Source organism: Mustela nivalis (genome assembly GCF_964662115.1).
Source record: "Mustela nivalis genome assembly, chromosome: 14".
NCBI classification, from domain to species: Eukaryota; Metazoa; Chordata; class Mammalia; order Carnivora; family Mustelidae; genus Mustela; species Mustela nivalis.
The window spans coordinates 35614152-35637236 of record NC_139033.1 but is presented as its reverse complement, the minus strand read 5'-3'; the positions used below and the strand labels follow the sequence as shown (position 1 = coordinate 35637236).

At 45.8% G+C, this 23085-nt stretch overlaps 1 protein-coding gene across 1 annotated transcript; it reads left to right on the top strand.

Annotated features, from left to right (window-relative positions):
• Nucleotides 1-644: 644 nt before the first annotated feature.
• On the top strand, nt 645-16454 carry SEC11C (SEC11 homolog C, signal peptidase complex subunit). The gene is made up of 6 exons (XM_082698982.1): nt 645-874; nt 7639-7748; nt 10932-11081; nt 13056-13175; nt 15557-15614; nt 16254-16454. Exons 1-6 carry the CDS (start codon nt 788-790, stop codon nt 16305-16307), a joined length of 579 nt encoding a protein of 192 aa, XP_082555108.1. The 5' UTR covers nt 645-787; the 3' UTR covers nt 16308-16454.
• The last annotated feature ends 6631 nt before the right edge of the window (nt 16455-23085 follow it).

The following is a 23085-nucleotide window of genomic DNA, read 5'->3' as shown; positions in this document are numbered from 1 at the left end:
TCTGCTTTAGGCTCAGGTCATCATCCCAGGGTCCTGGGACGGAGCCCGGCATGGGGAAGCCTATTCTCCCTCTCCCAGTCCCCCTGGTTGTGTTCCCTCTCTTGCTGTGTCTCCATCAAAAAAATAAATAATCTTAAAAGAAAAAAAAGTAAATAAGTAACCTTGAAAAAAAGAAATCGTACTACTTCTTGCAGAGCGTATAACTCGGAGACTTCAAAAATCCCGCCTCTTCTAAGCCCGGTCCGCTAGCCTTGTTCTTTAGGCTCCTCCCAGATTCAGCCCCGCCGGCGGCCAGAGTAGAGGCCCCGCCTCCTCTCGGCGCAGTCATCCAATGGCTAAGATACACGGATAGGTGAATGCAGCAAAGCTTTAGGTGTCCTCTTGGCGCCTGACCAGAGTCTAGAGGAATTCAGTTCCTCTCGAACAGTCACTTCCCCGAGTAGTCCCTGCGATATGCAAGATCACCCTCTCTCCCAAGTTCCCTGGGAAGGGTCGGACACGGCTCCTCAGTCCCGTCGCTGCCCTCCCTAGAAGCCCTGGGGCTTCACTGGACGAATCTCTCGTCCCGTGGCATTCTGGGAGTGGTAGTTTTCTTCCCAGTTCCCTCCTGATGGACCAGTGCCCAAGACTCGCAGAGGACTACCATTCCCAGACGCCCGAGCGAGCTGCCGGTCACGTGATCCGCACGGACAGGCGGCCGGTAGGCGGGGGCCGGGGCTGGCCGGGGCTCCGCAGCTGTCTGTGACACCCGGAGCGGCGGGCCGTCTCGGCCCTTGGAAAGCCCGCCATGGTGCGCGCGGGCTCCGTGGGGACGCATCTCCCGGCGTCCGGCTGGGACATCTTCGGGGACCTGAGGAAGATGAACAAGCGCCAGGTAAGGGAGGCCCGCGGGGTGGGCGCGCCGGGAGCGAGAACGGGCTGCGACGGCGGGGAGTCGCGGCTTTCTGGGCAGGGCTCCGGCAAGGACAGCGACTGGGGCTGACGGCGCCCCCAGGCTCCTCCACCGGCTCTCCGAGGCCGTGGGTTCAAATCTGCGCAAACCCACGTGTGGGCAGGGGTGTGCGCTGTCTTGCACTTAACAAGAGCGCAGTGAGGGGAGGGTGGTCAGGAAGGAGAAGACGACGGGAGACTAGTCCTACGGATGTCACATGTGGTTGGGAAAGCCGGGAGAGGCGACTCGGTCGTGAGTGACCGCTGTCTGCACGGGTTTGAAGGGCCAGCTTCTGGAAGAGGAAATAGATTTCTCTCTGAGGCTCTGGAGGCCTGACACCCCGAGGAAGGCTGCCCTGCGGATGGAAGGGGCGGAAGGCAGGCGAAAGGAAGGCACTTTCTGACAGTGGACACTGTCCAGTAGTGCCTCTCAAAGTGATTTCTTCCCATTCTGGGAAGTGTGCTCCCCACCATGCGTCGGGACTACATAAAGCTCCTTGTGCCTGGCGATCTCACTGGGGGTGCTCAGTCGTTTGACTGATTCAGTGATCTACAGGGGGCCCCAGAAGGCGTCCCTTAGATTCTGTCATCTGGCTGCATCTTGGAAATAGGAAGCAGTTAACGTGGGGGTCTCTGGGCACCTGGGGTTGATTTCACACTCTTCTGTGACCTCAGAGGAAAACTTCCTGCTCTCTCCTTGGTCAGCTCCCTGGCCAGCTCCTTGGCCAGCATCGCTTTGAGTCTTCAATATAAGGCAAGAGTGAGTAGGGACTAGAAAGGAAGCCCGCTCAGTCAGGAAAAATGTGATGGCTTAAGCTTCTAGATAGAGAATTTAGGGGACCTGTAGGGCATGATAGATCCTAACGGATCCTAATACTTCTATTGATTTAAACAATAAATTATGCTAAGAAAAATGGAACCATCCTATTGGTAAGTTTGATTGTCTTCGAAAATGGTATAGGGCATCCTGGATGGCCCAGTGGGTTAAGTGTTCAACTCTTGATTTAGGCTCAGGTCAGAGTCCCCAGATGGAGCCCCGCATGGGGCTTCCCAATGGGTGTGGAGCCTGCTTAAGATTTTCTCTCTTCCTCATCCTTTACTTCTCCCCTTCTCTTCACCCCCTCATGCTCTCTCCCTCTCTCTAAAACAAACAAAAACACTTAAAAAGAAAGTGGTGCAAATTCTTATGATTTTGACACATCCTGTCATTTTTGCCGCTATACTGTGGAGTGGGATGATGCCTATGGCAGAACACAACTTATGCCTGTGGACATATGGGTTTTGTTTTGTTTTGTTTTCCAAATAGAATTTCATACTAGCGCAGCAGTGTGGGAGAGTTTGGTGACTCAAGTCACCAAGTCTAAACTGTCATTTAGAGTTTGGTTGTTTCTAGGTGTGCACAGCTGATGAGCTGTTAGGAGTTTCTGTGATTAAGATGAGTTGTGGCAGTGATTATCACCAGCTTGAAAAACCAACAGCAAATTCCCTGAGCACTGATGCTGTTCCCAAGAAAATCCTCCAGAAAATAGAGCTTTATTTAAACTCTAGACTTAATTGGCTAGGTTTTTAAAATGTCTCTAAAACTGGTACTAATTACTGGTGGTTATAATTGCAGACTCTCAGAGAAGGCCTTCTGATGAATGTCTCAATTCCTAAACTAGTTTGCCTTTTGAAAGATTTGCATATTCCCACTCTTGGTGATAAGGCTTGTCAGAAGCTATTGCATTGTCTATGTTTTGCTGGTTTTCTGATTAAAATGTGGAAGCTCAAATCTGCATCCTCCTGATACTTTTTTCTTTCCTTTTAAGCTTTGTCCTTTTGTTTCTTTTTCTTTTTCCCTCCAAAATAGCATTCTCTGACACCTTGTCAGGCATGCGTGCTCTGCCGGTTGGAAGTGGGATCTCCTTTCTCTGCTGCCCCAGCTTGCTATAAAGTAAGGCAAGAGCCACATGCAAAAACAGGGACTCTTTGTTTCTGCAGCGAGGAAGAGAGGAAGGAAGACAGACAGCTCCTGGCATTTCTGCTGCTTTGTCGGCCAGAATATCGGGTCTGAACTGTTTGTTTGAAACTCTCAGACATTGGCTGTTTTCATCTTTGGTGGACAAAGACTGAGTGTGGGCCTGCTTCTGAACTTTTGCTTTGGCTGTGAATCAACAAGCTTAGAAAGTTGGTAGGTGACGATGGACAAACAAAAGGCACCAATGAAACGTGGTGGTGTATTTCTTACATCACAGTCAGTTTGGCAGTAGTTCAACCAAAATTATATTTCTGGATCCCAGAATTTTATTTTATTTTATTTTTTAAAAAATATTTTTTTTATTTATTTGACAGAGGGATAGAGAGCACAAGTAGGCAGAGTGGGAGGCAGAGGGAGAGGAGGAAGCAGGCTCCCCCTGCTGAGCGGAGAGCCGGATGCGGGGCTCGATCCCAGGACCCAGGACCCAAAATCATAAAACTGTGGCTTGGGGGCGCCTGAGTGGCTCAATGGGTTAAAGCCTCTGCCTTGGGCTTAGGTTATGATCCCAGGGTCCTGGGATAGATCCCGCATCCGGCTTTCTGCTCAGCAGGGAGCCTGCTTCCTCCTCTCTCTCTCTGCCTGCCTCTCTGACTACTTGTAATCTCTGTCTGTCAAATAAATAAATACAATCTTTTTAAAAAATGAAATAAAATAAAACTGTGGCTTGGGGCTTTCCTAGTCAGATCTGTAATTCATAATGAAACAACATTTATTTATCAAGTTCTTCAAATCAGGCAGGGCAGGTGGAGAAGTTTTCTAATGTGAGCTACTTTCGACCTATGTGCCTTCCAAGGCAAATTTTACTTCGGAAGCAATAATGTAATGTATTATAGCCCAGTGCTTTAACAGTCTCCACTTGGCACTCCAGTTTCCTTGTCTTCTGGGTACTTAGTGATAATTTCATAATTTGCTATTGGCACGGTAGCCAAAAAGTTTTTTTTTAATGGTGTGTAACTTTAATTTTGAATTAAATTTACCGTCTTTTCAATTATTACATCAGAATATCTTCACGGTTTTTAAAAAATTTTTATTTATTTATTGGAGAGAGAGAGAAAGCCGGAGAGAGAGAGTGAGCATGAGCAGGGGTGAGGGACAGAGGGAGAAGCAGGCTTCCAGCTGAGCAGGGAACACAAGGCAGGACTTGATCCTAGGACCCTGAGATCATGACCTGACCCAAAGGCAGTTGCTTAACCAACTGAGCCACCCAGGCGTACCTTTTCATGGTTATTTTAATTCATTTTTATGTCCCTACTCGCAGTTGTTTCCTCCATAAACCTGGACTGAATAATTTCACAGACGTGTAGCAGGAGCAATATGAGCTCTGCTTTTCCTACCTCGCTGCCGCGTCAGACTGTGTGTTTCTGTTTTGTCACACTCTTCAAAGTAATTATTTTAACAGTCATCTAATATTCTGTCAAATTCCTTTAAACATTTATTTTCCCCAGACTTTGAAATTAATCCATGCCCATCACAGAAATTTTAAAGAATAGAGAATAATTTAAAGAAGAAAATTCAGGGGCGCCTGGGTGGCTCAGTGGATTAAGCCTCTGGCTTCGGCTCAGGTCATGATCCCAGGGTCCTGGGATCGAGCCCCACATCGGGCTCTCTGCTTGGCAGGGAGCCTGCTTCTCCCTCTTTCTTTGCCTGCCTCTCTGCCTACTTGTGATCTCTGTCAAATAAATAAATAAAATCTTAAAAAAAGAAGAAGAAGAAAATTCAATCACTCGTAATTCCGCCATGCTGAGATGGCCTCTGTTAACCTTGAGGGCAACTCCTTGTGTCTGTTTTACAAACTGTTTTGCAGTTTGTGGAGCTTCTTCTGTAGCCTATACTTCTGTTTTAAATGGTGCCGTAACCTGCCATTATTTTACTCCATCATTTCTCTGTTGTTGCTCACTTATTTCCTTTTCTCTGTTACTAGAAATAGGACCCTAACGCATATTATTGGACCATGATTCCCTGCCTGCGTTTCTTGTAGACTGAATTCCTAAAGCAGGACTACTGGACTGAAAGTAACCTCGTGTTACAAGTGCCAGATGGCTCTCAGAATGACTGTCCATTTGCCTACTCACCGCAGTGCATCCTGGGCCAGCACCAAGTATTAGCATTAAAAAAACCAAACAAACAGAAATACCCCCAAACTTGAAATTTGCTAGGCATAAAAAAGAAGAGGAGAGGGCGGAGGCAGGATTGGGTTTGAGCACTTTGTTTATTCACCACTTGTATTTCTTTGGAAAATTAATAGTTTTAAGCTTTTGATTCTTTTGTTGTTTTGGGGATTTTAGTGTATTTCTTACTAATTGTTTGTGCCCACCATATATTACAAAATGTTTATTTTCTCACTATTTATTCAACGAATTGAGTACTTACTTTTTGCCAGACCTGTATTGAATATTGGAGGTACACCTGCATTTTGGTACAAGGCCAAAATGATCTTTGCCTTTGTGGAACATATAGTCTAATGTAAAAGACACATTAGAAATGATATGTGTAATTATGATAGTTATTATACAGATGGTACAAAGAAGTACAGAATGCAGAGAGAATATATAACAGGAGGACCCAGGCTGGTCTACAGCAGAGAATAGCAAATTCCAGCCCACCAGTAGGGGATTGGGGGAGGAACAGAGGGGAGAGAGAAAATCTCTCCCAGGCTCCATGCCCAGCGTGAGGCCAGTGCAGGGCTCAGTCTCACGTTCCTGATGTGATAATCTCGCGTTCCTGAGCAAAAATCAAGAGTCAGACACTTAACCAACGGAGCCATCCAGGCACCACCCCCCACCATCTGTTTTAATAAATAAAGTTTTATTGGAACACTGACCTACTAATTCTTTTACATGTTGTCTTTAGTTGCTTTTCACTACAATGAAAGGGTTGAGTGATTTCAACAGAGACTGTGTGGCGTGTAAAATACTTATTATGTGGTCCTTAATAGAAAGTTTGCTGACTTCTAGTTTAGTGGGTCAGGGAGGGCTTCCCTGGGGATTTGGTGCTGAAAGTAGGACTTAAGATGAGTGAGCATTAGGTATGCTGAGGAGTCGAGGGAGAGAGCCTCTGGGCAAAAAGCCAGGTGTAGATCCGGAGTGGATAGGAGCACGTGCTCTCTGAAGCACTGATAGATGCCACTTTGTGGCATCCACTTTGTGGAGTGCTGTGAGCTTCACCGGCTGAAGCTAGGGAGGAGGGATATGTACCAGACAGGGCTGTAGACCATATTCATCCTCAAAGCAGCAGGCTGCAGTTGGAGGGAATCGATCGAGGGACAATTGAAACAGAGCACAGAGATGATCAGATGGCCAGAGGCACATTTGCGAGTGCGTGGAGAGCGTAGTGCGGAGAGTGCCTCAGAACAGGTGTGCGTGGCCGTCAGGAGACTGGTCCCCATGGGCTCTGCTGGTGGCTTGGATGAGACTGGTGCCAGTGGGAGAGAGAACGGAACAGACTCCAGAAATGTTCAGAAGGTAGAATGTGTAGAACGAATTGGGGGGGTGGTGGTGACAAAAGTCCTGCCATGTAGGCGAGCACATATGGCAGCAGAGCAGGTGTACATGGGCAGGTAGAGGGGATCGTTGAGTTAGAGACACCGGGACCGAGCACTTTCAGTTCCAGGTCTGTTGTTGTGAGTGGTTGGTTCAGGTGGGAGAAGGACGTTGGAGATGAGGATGTCTAGGAACTGAGACACCGGACTGCTGGGTAGGCCATCTGCATGGCTCTTCGGATCACCCAGGACAAGGGTGAGAAGATTGAGGCAAGTACTAGAGTAAGGAGCCATCCTGGAGGGCACTAAGGGCAGATGCCCTCACATTCCAAGTAGTAGCAGGTACAGTGACTTTTGTCCCTAAAGCCCCTTGGAAGACCGGAGACATCTAGCCCAATGATCCAGCTATAGTCCGATACAGGGTGTTGGGATGTGGGCACGTGTTGCTTCCCCTCTGTAGTCACCAGGGGTTGGGTATGGCTGGCCGCTGTCAGCAAGGAAGAGCCTTGAGCTTTGGCGGGACAAGCCCCGTGGATCTTAACTCCATGGTCTAAGGAGGAGCAAGGCCAGCGTGGAACTCGATACCATCTTGTGTGGCTTTCTGCCTGTGTTCTTAACCACATAGTGTTTGCTTCTTACTTCCTAAAACATTTATGGAAAATTTAAATATCCAGGTGTTTAAAGTTTTTTGTTCACTTTGAAATGTAATCTTAAGCGCAGAACAGCTCATTGCTAAGCACTATAGGACCGTGAGGCCTCCTTTGAGGCCCCTTTGGCCAGGGGGCTAAGGAGCAGCTCTAGGTAAACCACACTGCGTGCATCAGGCTCTCAGGTCTGATGGGCACTCTCCAGAGCAGGAGGCCCTCCGGCTAGAACTTGAATAATGGGACTCTTCAGGGTTGAAGGGTCTGGGAAATCCCAGTCAGGTGAGTAGAATCTTATTTAGGCTTTAACAAAGTAGGTTCCATGGATTGCTTTGGGGTTTTTCTCTCATTGCTCATTGAAAGGGAGACAATATACGGATGGCTCATGCCATGGATGGAAGTTGAAATACTATTTGAGTTTGTGTGAATTAGTTTAATATCCTAAAATCACAGTTTAGCCTTTTGTTTTGTTTTGCTTTTTTGTGAACTGGCTCAGGTTCGGGCCAGCTTCGGGTTCGGGCCTGTCCTCTTACTGGTTTTCACTTTGGGTCTGGCCTTTCTCGTTCCAGCTCTATTACCAGGTTTTAAACTTTGCCATGATCGTGTCTTCTGCGCTCATGATCTGGAAAGGCTTGATTGTCCTCACTGGCAGCGAGAGCCCAATTGTGGTGGTGTTGAGGTAGGTTCCGCACACGGTCTAGCTGCTGTGGCGCTGCTGTGGAGCTCTGCCCCGTGACAGAGGAGCAGCGTTGCCTGAGTGAAAGCCTGCGTGACAGCCAACACTCCGTGTTTTCACTGGGTGGAGTATTAGAATGTTCTTCATTGATACTGTTTTCATTTCCTTCTGCCCTTTGTTAAAACACCTCCTCTTTCTCAGCACACTTCGGAGCGCTTTTCGTGTGCATACTAACACAGTGTATTTGCTCTTGTGTTTTAATGCTCTAATGCACCTGAAATAACAATCCTACGCGATTATGTGTGTACAAATTGACTTTAAACATCAGTAGTTTGAAACTGTGATTTAAAACTGATTTGGTTTTCTTTGTCCCCGACAGTCTGCAAGGTGGCCCTCCGCAGTGCCTCACAGTGTGCCCGGCAGTTTTAAGCTTCTCCCGCAGCGCTCTTGTAGGTGGCTGCTCCCTTCTAGAGCGCACGATGTGCATTTTAGAAAAGCTAATACTTTAGTAAACTATATACAGCTGTACAGTCCTGCAAGGGGACAGCGTAGTCCATTTGAAATTTTAAAAATCACACTTGGGAGCCCTTAGGTAGTTCAAGAGGCTACCTGTCCAGTGTGTCCCAGACCATTGCGCCTGGCTGTGGGTGGGAATGGAGCCCGTGTGTTTTATAGGTAGCAGTGACCAGGTCAGAGTCGCCGCTGGTCTGTGCGGGAGCCGAGGCCAGCGCGTCGTTGTCGCTCTACGGCCTCTGCTACCATGTTGTGGGCCTTCAGCCAGGACGCTGGCTTCACCTGGTTGCCCTCGCATGACTGGCCAAGGGGCCTATTCTTTCATGCTTTTTTTCATGCTTTTCTTTTTTTTAGGCTTTCATAAGCTGAGGGGCCTCAGGAGAGCATACGGGTTTCTGATTCGCTGGTGTTCCTACTGCTCTAGGGGTGCCCTGGGATCCAGGGGTTAGGTTAGGAGGGAGACAGGGATCAAGCACGTGGATTCTAGACACCTCAGCCTTGCTTTGGTTATGGCGACTCCATTTGTATGTATTGTATATGGGGGTGCATCCTGGTGAGACCTTATTTGAAGGAAGGATTTTAAGGCTTTTTTTTTTTTTTTTTTTTTAAAGAAATTAAACACCTCTGGGGTGCCTGGGTGGCTCAGTCAGTTAAGCCGTCTTCCTTCGGCTTGGGTCATGAGCTCAGGGTTCTGGGTTGGAGTCCTGCACTGGGCTCCCTGCTCAGCGGGGACTCCGCTTTTCCCTCTGCCCCTTACCCCACTCATGTTCTCTCTCCCTCTCTGAAATAAAGAAATAAAATTTTAAAGAAAAAACAAAGAAATTAAAAATCTCTGATTGAGGAGTTCCTGGGTGGCTCAGTGGGTTAGGCCGCTGCCTTCGGCTCAGGTCATGATCTCAGGGTCCTGGGATCGGGTCCCACATTGGGCTCTCTGCTCAGCGGGGAGCCTGCTTCCCCCCTCTCTCTGCCTGCCTCTCTGCCTACTTGTGATCTTTCTCTCTGTCAAATAAATAAATGAAATCTTAAAAAAAAAAAAAATCTCTGATTGTGATGGGCCATCTCACTTAACAAATAAAAAAGAGCCCGAAGCCCATGAAGGCCAGACCACTCGCATCTTGCAGTACTTTCCACAGAGCCAAAACCAAATCCCAGGTGTTCTGGTTTTCCTTAAGTCACTGAGACACACTTATATACAGAGACTGTTGTAACATTGCTGTCTGTAGAGACTTTTTTTTTTTTTTTTTAAAGCATCCTTTATAGTTCTAAAGCACATTGGTTTGTCAACATAAACAGTTGACATCATGAGAGATACGCGACCTTGGGGAACACTGACCTTTGGGAAATCCCTGGCCCATGAGGAAAGCAAGCATAAGTTGTTATTAGTGAAAAATTTCAAAGCAGTACTTTTCTCATGGGACACAATAATGACTTTTGACGACACACTGTATACCCTTCTGCCTGAGACTTATCCAGAAGGTTCTTATTCTAGCTGTGGTTCTTAATTGTTTGCTTTCTTTCCCTCCTAGTCATTTATATTTCTAGCTCTATGTGTTTTATTCAGATTTCCTATTTTTGAATGCTAGATCTATTATGAATCTTAGTGTCACTGGTTTCAATTAAAAATAAACACCCCAGCAAGTACTTAGTGACAGGCCAGTCTCTACTATGTTCCTCTTTGCTGATCTGTGTGTGCTGACAAGTTTAAGGTGGCCCAGACGCGGGACAGACAGGAGGGCCAACTTTCTGAGCTGCTCCCGTTACGAACTCACATTTTCCTTTAAAGCACTCACTAGTCTGATTCTTCCTCCCTGAGTCTTGCCCTCAACAAACTTCTTGCTGGTTTTTGATCATACTGCCCCTATACTGCAATATTTTGGGTCTTATTTATTTTCTCATGCTTTAAGGCAAAGCATGAGCATATGGAAAATGAATTCTTTTTTAATAATTTCAGCTTCTACTAGATTATAGTTCACTTTGAATCCATTGGTGATTTTTGGCATGGGTTTAAACTAGTACCATGTGGGATGATTTATTGACCTCCACATCTAAAGCAGTCAACATTTGTTAAAATTCGGTTTTCTGTAGAATATGGTCTGAAGGATGAGGGCTGGAGTCCCAAGAGTTGGGTTTGAATTTTATCCCAACCCTCAGCTTGGTTTGCATATAGATCACTCTCCCAAGGCGTTCATTTGTTTCTTTCTCTTCCTTGAATGGGATTGCCCACCTCTTAGGTGTTGAGGATGAACCATGAAACGCAAGAATTGCCCTAGAGTATCAACCAGCTTTCTAAGTCTACACTTCAGAATGAAAATACTAATGTATTTATAGATGTAAGACTTTTTTTTTTTTTGAGGCTAAAAATTGGCAGCTTTCACCTCAAAGAGTTCACATTATACCTGGTTCTTTGTCTACATAATGCAAAGTATAAGAGGGGCTTGCTGCTCTCCTTTTCATACTTAATCTAAGGAGAAATCATTTCCTTTCTCGCTTGATGTCATCATCGTGAGCAGTCAGAAGGGAACCACTGTGGCTTGGTTGATAGCTCCCAGACCTGCCCGATGATTCATGCAGGTTGAGACTTTCACTAATATGTTTACTTTTGTATTCTTCATGAATTGAAAGTTCCCCCTGTGAATCCAGGCTAATTGGTTGTGATTTTGCATTTCTTCCCAGTGGCAGTATGGAGCCGGCCTTTCATAGGGGCGACCTTCTGTTCCTGACAAACTTCCGGGAAGACCCTATTAGAGCTGGTGAAATCGTGGTTTTTAAAGTCGAAGGACGAGACATTCCAATAGTTCACAGAGTGATCAAAGTTCATGAAAAGTAAGGTGGTTTGACTTCTTTTTGGTGGTGTTTTGTAAATTTTGGTAGCCAGATTTATTCATTCATTCATTCATTCATTCACTCATTCATTCCTTTAGTACTGATCAAACTTTTTTTCCCCCATTTTTTCTTCCTCAAGTTTTTACTTAAATTCCAGTTTTCCAGTTAGTCAACATACAGTGTGTTATTAGTTTCAGGTGTGGAATTTAGTGACTCAATTTCGGAAGCCAATTTTCATGGTTGATTGGAAAGTAGCAGACGCTCTGGGTTACGCTCCCAGTCCTGCCATTTACTAATTGGGTGACTTTGGACCCGCTACTTTACCCAGTCTGCAAGGGCATGATAACATTATCATTTCCCACCGTGACTCACAGGGCGATTATGAGAACCGAACGGACAGGTGTTTCTGGAAGCACCCAGTAACTTGAGTGGCTGCACAGTGGGAGGTGGCGTGTACGAGAGCGTAACAGTTATCTGAAGGAGTCTGAGAAAGTCCACTCCCATCGCAGCTGAGGATTATGACAATGTGAGGACGCTTCTGAAATGCAGAAAGCTGCCTGTTTCTCCGTGTCACTTCGGACAAAGTGGCATTTGCAGTGGTAGCCTTAGCCCTGGACGGTGGCACGTCCCTTTCCCTGACCCGGCCCAGGGTTCAGTCATTGTGTGTCCTGCTTCACTCCCCTGCCCCCCGACAAATGCTCTTGCTTTCTGTTAAATGCCAGTAGTGGCTTCCGAAGACACTTTTTGGGAACTGGAAACAATGACTTCTACCTCAAATGTGTTAAGTTCCCAGGAGAGGGTACAGTCACCTGATGATGTGTTACCCTCTATGGACTGGGTTATTCATTCACCTCATGCAGCCTAGTGTGGCATTTTTACCTGCCTGAGTTAATGGAATTAAACTGAGATGTGTGTATTTGTGTTTTCTAAATAACAGAGTGTTTCTCATTGTGTGTGTGTGTGTGTGTGTGTGTGTGTGTGTGTGTACACATGCGCATACCTTCACTATTTGTACATTTCCAGTATTAGGTTCCCATCCCATTCACTGCTTGCAGGGCTTCCCCAAAGAAGTTGATACTTAAAATCGTCACTTTGTTCTGCTGTAAACATCAGAATGGGCCTGTTCTGTTTGTATCGTGCTCTTGGTACGGCATGGTGGGACTTGATGTCCACTTGTTAACTGACTGATAAAGAAATACACATGTAACGTGTCACGTAACATGACAGCTGACTTAAAAATAATTTCTACAGATGAGAAATTATTCAAAGTTGAAGAAATAATGGTGGTTTTCTGTAATTTGTGTGAGTTGCGGGAGTGACTGCTTGGGGTTTTATTTTCTTGATTTCCTTTCTAACCGCAGCTGCAAATCAGCTTGCTCCTTTTGGCATGGTTTCAAATCTTTGTGGGCTTTTAATATTTTATCTAATTATACTAGTGCCTTTTTTCATTTGTCTTATTGAAAGAAGACCCCCTTTATAGCTCTGTAATGCTGTAATGTTGTGTTTCTAGTGTCAAGGCTATGTAAGCACCGGTTTAGAATGTTTAAAATTAATCCCGTGGGTCTCTTTACCACGCTGATTTTATGCCATTTGTGAATCCTGTTTCTTTGCAAACCAGATTTTATACCACTTTGTTCAGTGCTGAAGGAAGTAATGCACCACCGTTCTACGTTGGGCAAGGAGAAGGAAGTTTGAGGAGGGTGAGGGCGCGCCCGCACTTGAATTAGCCTTGTGCTCAGATCCTGCTTTTTGGTTATCAGAGTAACAGGAGCATTTTGGAATTTGAGTCTGCAGAATCGCCAGTAGACCCTTGCGTTAGTTGGATAGTCAGCTGTAAGCAATCACCTAGACCAGGAAAGATCCAGTCATCGTCTGAATGCCTGTATCTGACTGTGACATGCCGGGTAGACTAATTGTTTCCTAGCGATGCCGTGCTGAAAATCATTTGTGAAAGGACATTATTTTGCTTTCTAGAGATAATGGAGACATCAAATTTCTGACTAAAGGAGACAATAATGAAGTGGACGACAGAGGCTTGTACAAAGAGGGCCAGAACTGGCTTGAGAAGAAGGATGTGGTGGGAAGGGCCAGAGGGTGAGCACTGACTTACATGGGAGTCATATAAAGATTCAGAAACTAGGGGCGCCGGGGTGGCTCAGTGGGTTAAAGCTTCTGCCTTTGACTCAGGTCATGATCCCATGACTCGGTCCTGGGATCGAGCCCTGCATCGGGCTGTCTACTCAGCAGAGAGCCTACTTCCCTTCCTCTCTCTCTCTGCTTGCCTCTCTGCCTACTTGTGATCTCTCTCTGTCAAATAAATAAATACAATCTTAAAAAAAAAAAAAAAAAAAAAAAAAACTCAGAAACCAGAAAGATAGTAACAGAGAAACTAGAGGGCGCCCGGGTGGCTCAGTTGGTTAAGCATCCAACTCTTGGTTTCAGTTCAGGTCATGGACTCAGGATTGTGACATTGAGCCCTTCACTGGGATTCTCACTGTGGAGCCTGCTTGGGATTCTCTGCCTCTTTCTCTCTTTCCCTCCCTTCCTCCCCCCCCCCCCAAAAAAAGAAAAGAAACTAAGTGTATAGGATAATAGAATCGCTTGTTACAAATATTATATGCCAGGAGAGTTGTAAGTAGCCCAGTTTGTACTCCACACTGCATTTACTGTGGAAATACTGCTCAGAACTAAGGACCTAAAATCTAAAACTGGATAGAAGTGTGGTATCTGTATCATTGGTTTAACTCTATTTTTGAAAGAAATCTTCACCTAGAGATAAGTTATTTGTGGTTTCAGATAGCATTACAGGAAACCCTCCCAGAGATAATCACTGTTCAACACTCAAGGGAATATTCTAGACATTCCCTGTACCTATAGAGATATGTGCATATATCATATATAATTTTACATAGTAGAATTTTATTTTATGTTTTCACCCAACAAGAAGTTGGAAATAGATTTCTGTGTCAAATCTACATCCAGGTATTTATTTTTATTTATTTATTTTTTTTACATCCAGGTATTTTTAAGTGGCTACCTACTGTTGTTCCACTGAGAATCATAAAATCATAACTTAACCAGTTTTCTTTTGGTGGACAGTTAGACTATTTCCTCTTTTTCTCTACCAGAAACAGTTATGTGATAAAACTTTTCATATTCATCTTTGCATAATTGTTCCAACGATTCTACCTCTGATGCAGAGGAGCCTGTATGCTCTTATTTAAAAAAAAACAAAAAAGACAATTCTTCCCCTCTCCTGGTGACCCCTTCTTATGCTTAACCCTTGTTAGAGGTGCCCTTTTTTTTTTTTTTTTTTTTAATTTTCATTAAATCCCACAAGCTGTTTGAGGCTGGAGAACCCAGTTATCATTTTGTAAGATTTAGCTTTATCAACTAGACTGTGGTTTGAGGCCTCTTCCTACCCCGTTTCTCCCTCTGCTGACCTTCTAACTCCTTCCTTCCGTTGCGATGCTGGCATATCTGTGGGGAGAAGAGAGAGACTTCCAGCTGCTCAGTCCTCTATTTTGTAGACATCTGGAGGACAAGCTTTGTATAAAGGAGAAGTTGGGGCTGCTGATTTACATAGGACTGATGGGTACAGGATGCCTTACCTGGTTTCCCCTTAGCTAGGTAAGGCTTGGGTCCGCTGATTGCATCTTTTTTTTTTTTTTTTTTTTTTTTTAGATGTTATTTATTTGTTTATTTAACAGAGAGAGTGAGAGCACAAGCATGGGGCAGGGCAGGCAGAGGGAGAAGCAGACTCCCTGCTGAGCACGGAGCCCAGTTTGGGGCTCCATCTCAGGACTCTGAGCTCATTACTTCAGCTGAAGGCAGATGCTTAACCCACTGAGCCACCCAGGCGCCCCCCACTGATCGCATCTTGACATGAATTTTGTCAGCAGACTCATTGGCTAGCTTATGCCCCAGACCTTCTGTGTCTGCAGTCATCATCATGTGTGGGTATAAATTATGGGACTCACATCTGTGTTCAATAAGCCTGTTTGTTACATCTGAAAAGCCCCGTGAAATATCAATGATGATGGTTCTTCCAGTTACAAACTAATTCTCCACGTATTTTGAAAGCTTTCCCTGACAGCCGTCTTTATATAGGCTGTCTGAATATGACTTCTGCACTAAAAAAATTAAAAACTAGCTTGATGGCCATTGTCAGTTCCATGTGTACAAGTGGCTCAACTAATTATTTTAATTCTGCTATGGTGAATGCAGCAGGCAAAGACAGGCAGCATTTCTGGTTGAAATCATGTGCCTGCTTAAAAAATCGTCCTGCTGTTAATGGTGATGCTTTTGATTAAGAGAGCCTTTTGAGGCAGGAATGAATGTTAGTCTTATAGCCCGAATAGGGCTAATCCCAAGGAAGATTTGCATCTTAAGGCTGATTTAGGGTGTTTTTAAATGCTGCCACCATCATATTACAAGCAATTTTCATATTTCTGGCTTTTCGTCCTACAATTTAGGTTTTTACCATATGTTGGTATGGTCACCATAATAATGAATGACTACCCAAAATTCAAGGTAGGAACGTGTTTGTGTGTCTGCATTAAAAATGTATATATATTGGAACTTTTGCATGGGCCACTGTAAAGATGCAGTCTGTTTAAAGTGTTTTGCTGGTGTGGTTTTTGTTTTTTTGTTTTTTTGTTTTTTTCAGAATGTTTGTAGTTAACTAAAATTAACATTACCATTTAAATTATCAACACTTAAATCAGTTATTTAAAATAGCTACTTTCATCTTTTGTGTTTATAGTGTATTCTAAAATGCCACCTCTGTATTTGTTGCTTTTTATCACGGAAATCTTTAAACATACAAAAAAAGTGGTACAATAAACCCAGTAATGATGTTCTCTCAAGCTCAGTAAAAATGGTACCTGTATTTTTTTAAAACCACTTGAAACACAATAGGGAACGTACACAGGAATGAGTGATGAATTTATTGGGTTTATTGGGTGCTTGATCCTTTGTCCGTCAGTATATGTGGGGGTTTTAAACCATAATGTGGCACTGAGCAGCTAGTTTGGAGAACCACACATGGAGGGAAGAGGTCATCTTTGGATTCTGTCCTCAGTCTAGCCCTGAGCAGACTTCATCTGAATACGTTTATAGACCAAACTAATTTGTGGAGTTCGGAGTAATTTCCCACTGTTTTCTTTACAGTATGCCCTTTTGGCTGTAATGGGTGCTTATGTGTTGCTAAAACGTGAATCCTAAAATGAGAAGAAGTTCCTGCAACCAGATTGAAATGAATCCTGCTGAAAAAGAGAAAACCTAATATATTTGAAATGTTCCACTTTCTGTATAAAAGGAAACAATGTGGAGACATTTTTGTCTTGTCCAAATAAATGATTCATCAGTGAAGATTGTTTTCTCTTGTGGGCTCTGATTTGAACCTCCTCTGTCTGTGTGCCTCTCCTAGTCGTCATTCTAAGCCAAGCACGGGGGTCTGGGCCACTTCCAGACCTGCTGCTGGGGACTTGCATGGTCCCCACGATGTAGTCCTAATGTCTGAGTTTCAAAACCATTATGCATAGCATAATAACATTTCTGGGGAAAATGAACAGGCCCCTAAAAAGAAATGGTTTCTTATTTATTAAAGTACAACCTGATCAGTAAATAAAGCCTAAAACCTTTTTCAAAAGGAAAGATATAATCTGCTTTGTGTTTGTGGCAGGTTGGATCTTGAGAGGGTTAGATACATTTTTTGAAAAGTGCTTCATGCTTCATAAATTAGAAAAACAGTGGATTCTCCTCTGAAAACTTATAAAAAGTAAAGAAAGGTGAGAGGGGCCCGTCCCTCTCTGCAGTTTCCCAGGGACCTGCGCTGTGGGCGTCACACCCGCACAACATACAGTCCTGCACAGAAAGTAGTCCTTCGCGAGACTGTCTGTCAGGCACTTCTGTCCCCGCTGCCACCCTAGGTGCTGGGCTATGAAGTCTTAGCCTGGATGGAGTTTGCAGCATCTGGGAGGAACACACAGCGGTGACAGTTGCCCTGAAGTAGAATTAAACAGGGTCCGCTAAGAGAGAGCCTAAAAGAATCCTTGCTTTTCATGAGGCCAGGGAAGACCTCTGAGGAGCGGACCTAGAGCTGAGTTCAGAAATCTGGCAGGTAAATCCTGGGAAGGAGCATTCCAGTCCAGAGAAAGGGCTTGGGGGGGGGGGTGCTCTCAAGCCTTAGTGACCATGTGGAGCCCCTGGCTGCCCTTAAAGGCAGGTTCTGACTCAGAAGGCCCGGGATGGGGTCAGAGACTCTGCATTCCTAACTCCCTCCCGGGGTTGGCGATGCTGCTGGGGCCTGCTGCAGTCCGTGTAGCAGTGTTAGAGGGGTAGAAAGGAGGCCAATGATGTTTTCAGATGCACTGTTTAGTTGTAACAGAAAGGTTCTCTTTCACGGAACAGTGTGATACTGACATTCTTTTGGTGAGAACTTGCCAGTCTCTGTCCTTCTTTGAAGTCTGTCCAAATCTGGTGGAAGGGCTTAGAATCCCTAAAAGCCACTTACCCTTCTCTTGGCCTCGAGCAAGCTCAGTTCTCTCTGCAGCAAATGGAGGCTAGGACCTGCTCTCAGCCCCCCGGCCAGCCCCAGGAGCAGGTGGCTAACTCACTGAATGCTCTCAGCACGGGCGCTGGCCTGTGTGCAGTACACGCCCCATCGCCCTTGCCCGTGTCAGGTGCTTTCCCTTGCAGTGTGAGCCTATGCCTCGTCACCCCCTTGCACGGCTTGTCTGATGGGAGCCCCAGTCCCATCCGGGGAAGAGCAGCAGGAGTGATCTCCAGGGGATGGGGGGGTGGGGGGCGCAGCTCGCCCCTAAGCCTTTCTCTCTGCCAAAGTAGGTTGTGGCTATAACAATAGCCCTCATCCTGTCGAAATCAGTGAAGTGAAAGCAAAAGAATTTACAGGACGCTTTCTAACAACATGATTCTCTTGTGCCCTTTAATAAACTCCTTTCTTAAGAAAAAGATTTTTATTCCTTTAACTAAAACCAGAATATCAACATGTTGGGCCAAAGCTTTATTATTTTATCATCTTTCTGGGGTCTGCCGTTGGTTAATGGAAACTTGGAAGATGTCTCACCGTGGCTGAGCCGATCTTTCATTCCTTCCTCAAGCCTGACATCCCGGCGTGAACCCTCCGTGCCCCGGCCGGCGCCGTCTGATCGTGGCTAGTTAGCAGCAGCTCCTTGAGCCTCTTAGATGCTGTCGGTGCTCACACGGGAGGGGTGGTGGGAATTGAAGCGGGATTGAAGGTCATTTTCTGGGGGTCTCCGCTGCAGACCCCCCCGTGGAGAGCACATCCACACAGTGCCTGGGCACTGTGACACCCGAACAATCTTCAGGAAAAACCTCTTGCTGGGAGCTTTCAGGTGCTCCTGGGACACACATTTCTTATGAGCTGGACAACCGTTTTTCCACCTCCCAACGGCCTCGAAGTCTCAAGATGGAAGGTGGCTGGTGGACACTGGCCACGTGAGAAATCCCCACTGAGAATGGAGGAGACGATGGATAGCGATGGGAGCAAGGGTGCCAGGACGCCCCCTGGGGCCGGGCAGACACCCCCGGCTCAGCTCACCGACACCTCCTGCTGTTCTAAGAGGACTTAGGAAGCTAAATGATGTTTGCTCTACTGTGTTGAAATCAACACAGGTTTCCGTGGGACACTGGGAAGTTGCCATTATGGCAGTAAGCTTTGGTTTTTTTTAACAAGGTAGTAGTAGAACCTCTGGTTTCCCAGCCCTCGGGCCTTAGTCGGGCTCTTTCTCCTTTGACAGTGAATGTGTCAGTCTTACTCAAATGCTGTGCACATGCACACACGCACACGTGCACCCTGGCAACCGGCCTGTGGGCTTTAAGCCGGTTGTGGGCCTGCCACTGTCCCCCAGCAAGGCTGAGCGAATGACGCATTGTTGTCAAGTGGGGAAGTCTGACCGTTTTAAGTGAGCAAGATACGAGAATCGTCAAATGAGGGGCAGCACGCCTGGCATCTGTGCTTCAAACTCCCTATGTGACACGTACGTGCAAGCGGGGAGAACCTCCGAGAAACATCTGTGCAGGTTTGTGGGGAGTAAATGCAGTTGGGATGCTCGATCGGTCACGTCTGATGGCAGGATAGGAAAAGCCCAGAAGCGCAGCATAGCCACGTGCCACCTCCCCGTCACCATTTTCCAGTCTGATGCTAACGCCCCCACACAAGGTGCTCTGGCTGCTGCTTGAGCACCTCTTACAGGCAGCCTCTGGCCGGGGTAGTGGACAGTCAGGCGAGCCGCATCCAGAAAGTTCAGGCGGAGACCCAGCCACCACGCTCTCTGGGTTCAGCAGGTTCCCTCCGTTTCCAGTAAGAGGCCAGGGTTGGGGTGAGGCGGGGAACAGGGAGAGGAGAGATTTGCGATCACACCGAGGGTTAAGCCCTGCCTCCACTTACGAGATCCGTAGTCTGTAACTGACTCAGACTCAGTTTCCTTGTTTCCAGAATTAATGTCAAGGTGGGACAAGACTTTATTTGATGCTCCTTTTGATCAAATAGAACTTTATCCTTTCTTCCTCAGGACCCCTGGAGTTTTGGGGTGCCTGGGCTCGGTTAAACATCTGCCTTCCACTCAGGTCATGATTCTGGAGTCCGGGGATCCAGCCCCATGTCAGGCTCCCCGCTGCTCAGCGGGGACTCTGCTTCTCCCTCTACCCCTCCCCCGCTCCATTTCTTTCTCGCTCACTCTCTCTCTCTCTCTCAAATAAATACAGAATAAAACAAACAATCACTGGAGTTTAAATACTGAGGATTGATTGCCTCCCAATCATCTTGAACATTCTTTCCTATCATCTTTGGCTGTGAGTTCTCTATTTTCTCTGAATTTTGCATTTGCATCCCTACAGTGTTGCAAACATCTCTGACAGCAGAATTGTGCCTTGGAGGCTCAGCTTTTAGCCACAGGAATCTTTAGGACGGGGTGAGGAGAGCAGAAATCCCTTATACACTTGATCTCTCCCGTGTGCCTGCTCTGTGCTGTTCTGCAGCAGTGTGGGCGTGGGACTCTCCCTCCCAGGCTGTCTGTGGCACAGTTTGTGTTGGGTTTCCTCGGGGCTTTCCTCCATCATCACCCAGTGCCATCCACCACAATCCTCTCGTCAGGGTTCATGCTTTCCCCAAAGTGCTTAGCTTTCGCCATTCAGCAAGAATTTCTTTGGATGGACTTTATTTTTTTAGTGCAGTTTTAGGTTATGGCAAAATGCAATGGAACGTGCCGAGAGTTCCCAGATATTCCCTGTACGCCCAAACACGGTACCTCCCCGCCACAGATGTCTGCCGCACAGTTAACAGTGTATCTGTTTTGACGGATGAACCGTTAGCACGTCATTACCACCTGATGTCCACAGTTCACGTCAGGATTCGCTCTTGGTGTCGTACACCCCATGAACTTCGACAAATGTATGATAACACGCACCCATCATTATAGGATCATAGAGCTTAGTTTCCCTGACAAGAACCCCCTGTGCTCTGCCTCTTCATCCTTCCCTCCCCCAACTGCTGGCAACCACTGATCGTTTCTATTGCTTCCATAATTTTACTTTTTCCAGAATGTGCAGTGGTTGGGCTCGCACGCTATGTGTAGGCTTTTCGGGTTGCTTTTTTTCACTTAATTATTTGCTTTGAAGTCTCTTCCATATCTTTTTATGTCTCGACGGCCCATCTATTTTTATCACAGAATAATATTATTTCATTGTATGGATGTGCGGCGGTGTATTTCTCCCTTCACCTACCGAAGACTATCTCGGTTGCCTCCAGGTTTAGCAATAAGAAAAGTTGTTATGGGCGCCTGGGTGGCTCAGTGGGTTAAAGCCTCTGCCTTCAGCTCAGGTCGTGACCTCAGGGTCCTGGGATTGGGCTCTCTGCTTAGCAGGGAGCCTGCTTCCTCCTCTCTCTCTGTCTGCCTCTCTGCCTCCTTGTGATCTCTCTCTCTCTGTCAAATACATAAATAAAATCTTTAAAAAAATAAAAAATAAAATCAGGTTGTTTCTTTCTTCATTGTTAAATTTCAAGAGTTCTTTGTATCTTCCGGGTAACATTCCTTTGTCACGTGTGCCTTTTGCAGATATTTTCTCCCAGTCTGTGGCTCGTCTTCTCTTGACATTTGTCTTTTGCTGAGCAGAAGTGTCTATGTTAATGAGGTCCCGCTTGTCAAGGATGTGTCATGGATGATGGCTTTGGTGTTGTATCTAAGACATTGTCATACCCCAAATCAGCTAGATATTTCTTCTGTTCTCCTCTAGGTATCTGACAGTTTTGTGTTTTACATTTAGGTCTATGGCCCATGTTGAGTTGATTTTTATAGAGGGTGTGAGGTCTGTGTCTACATTCATGGTGTTGCCTGTGGATGTGCAGGTATTCCAGCACCATCTGTTTTGAAAAGACCATCTTTGCTCCATTGTATTGCGTTTGCTCATTTGTCGTAGATCGGTTGGCTGTTTCTGTGGGTCTGTTTCTGGGCTCTGCTCTGTTCCACGGATCCATTTGCCCTTCCTTTCCTGAGACCACACTGATTGCTCTAGCTTTGTTGTGAGTCTTGAAGACAGGCGGTGTCAGGCCTCCAACTTTGCTCTCCTTCAATGCTGAGGGGCTCTCGTGGGTCTTCCTGCCTCTCCGTGATAAAGTCTAGAATCAGTTTGTCCATGTCCACACTGCAGGATTTGACTAGGTATTTATATTTGGAAGAAACACCCAGTCTCTCCCTGCTGAATCCCTTTGTAAGTTTCATTCCTCAGACCCAGCTATGAAGAAGAATTCCTGCCTTCTTTAAAATCGCAAGTTGATTTTTATCTACCTTCCCTTGTTTGTGAATCGTATAGAAATGGCTGAGCCTCTTCTTCCCTCGAGATTCACTGGGAGCCTCCTTGGTTATTTTTCTGTTTTCCGTTTTGCTGTGACGCGTCTCTTATACGCTCCACGGCATCTGTTTATCTGCTGTGGCTGCGAACATGTTCCCCCTCCCTCATGGTTATCAATGTCAAGAGCTCTTGATTAGATCAGTGGATTTAAAGGCAGATAGATTGACTCCAGCTTCTCACCAAGGAGAAAACGCGTCATAACAGAATCAGGCTGCCATTTAGAGCTCCTACCTTGTAGCTCTGGGAACATTCGACTGGAGTTCCGTAGTGGATGAGAGACCCAAACAGGAGCCTGGTGAGTCACTCTCATAACAAATCATCCTTAAGATGGGATAATTTAATCCCTGTGAGTGCAAAGCTATGCTTCATGGTCCCACTTCATGCATTGTACATAGGCCAGATGCCTTTCCAAGTCAACATGGGAACCAAAAATGGAAAATAGCAGTAAAAGATCATTTTTCACATTTTTATGCTTACAATGTTCTATTTGCTGCTTTGTGATTTTTTTTTTTTTTTTGAGAGAGAGAGAGAGAAAGGAGAGGGAGGGGTGGGGGAGGGGGAAAGAGAATCTTAAGTGGGTTCCATGCTTGGCACGGAGCCTGATGCAGGGATTGATCTCACCACCCTGAGATCATGACCTGAACTGAAACCGAGAGTCGGATACTCAACTGACTGAGCCCCCCAGGCGCCCTTCTACTTTCCAGTTTTTAATAGAAAGCGAATGAACCACTGTGAAACATTTTAAATGGAGTAAGACCCATAAAAGAGCTTCCTTGCATGTGTGTAGAATGTTGATGTTTTTCCAAGCACTTATTTTGTCACTTGCCCTCTGGCGGGTTGGGAGTGAGGTCGGCTGCCACCTTAAAGGTCATCATGAGTAGTCTTGGCTGCTTAGAAACTAAGTGGAATAAATATTCTCATGAAAAATATTCTCCTCTGCGTTTTGAATTTTATTTTCAACGAATCTCTTGAACCGATTGCTTCGTAGGTGACCAGTCTGACCATATTCTTCTCACGAGGAGGGTATCTCTTAGACCTTTCTAGACTTTCTCCCAGACTGAGATCCTGGAGGTGGAAAATTTAGACAAGAGAGTCTTCTGTATTCAGAGAG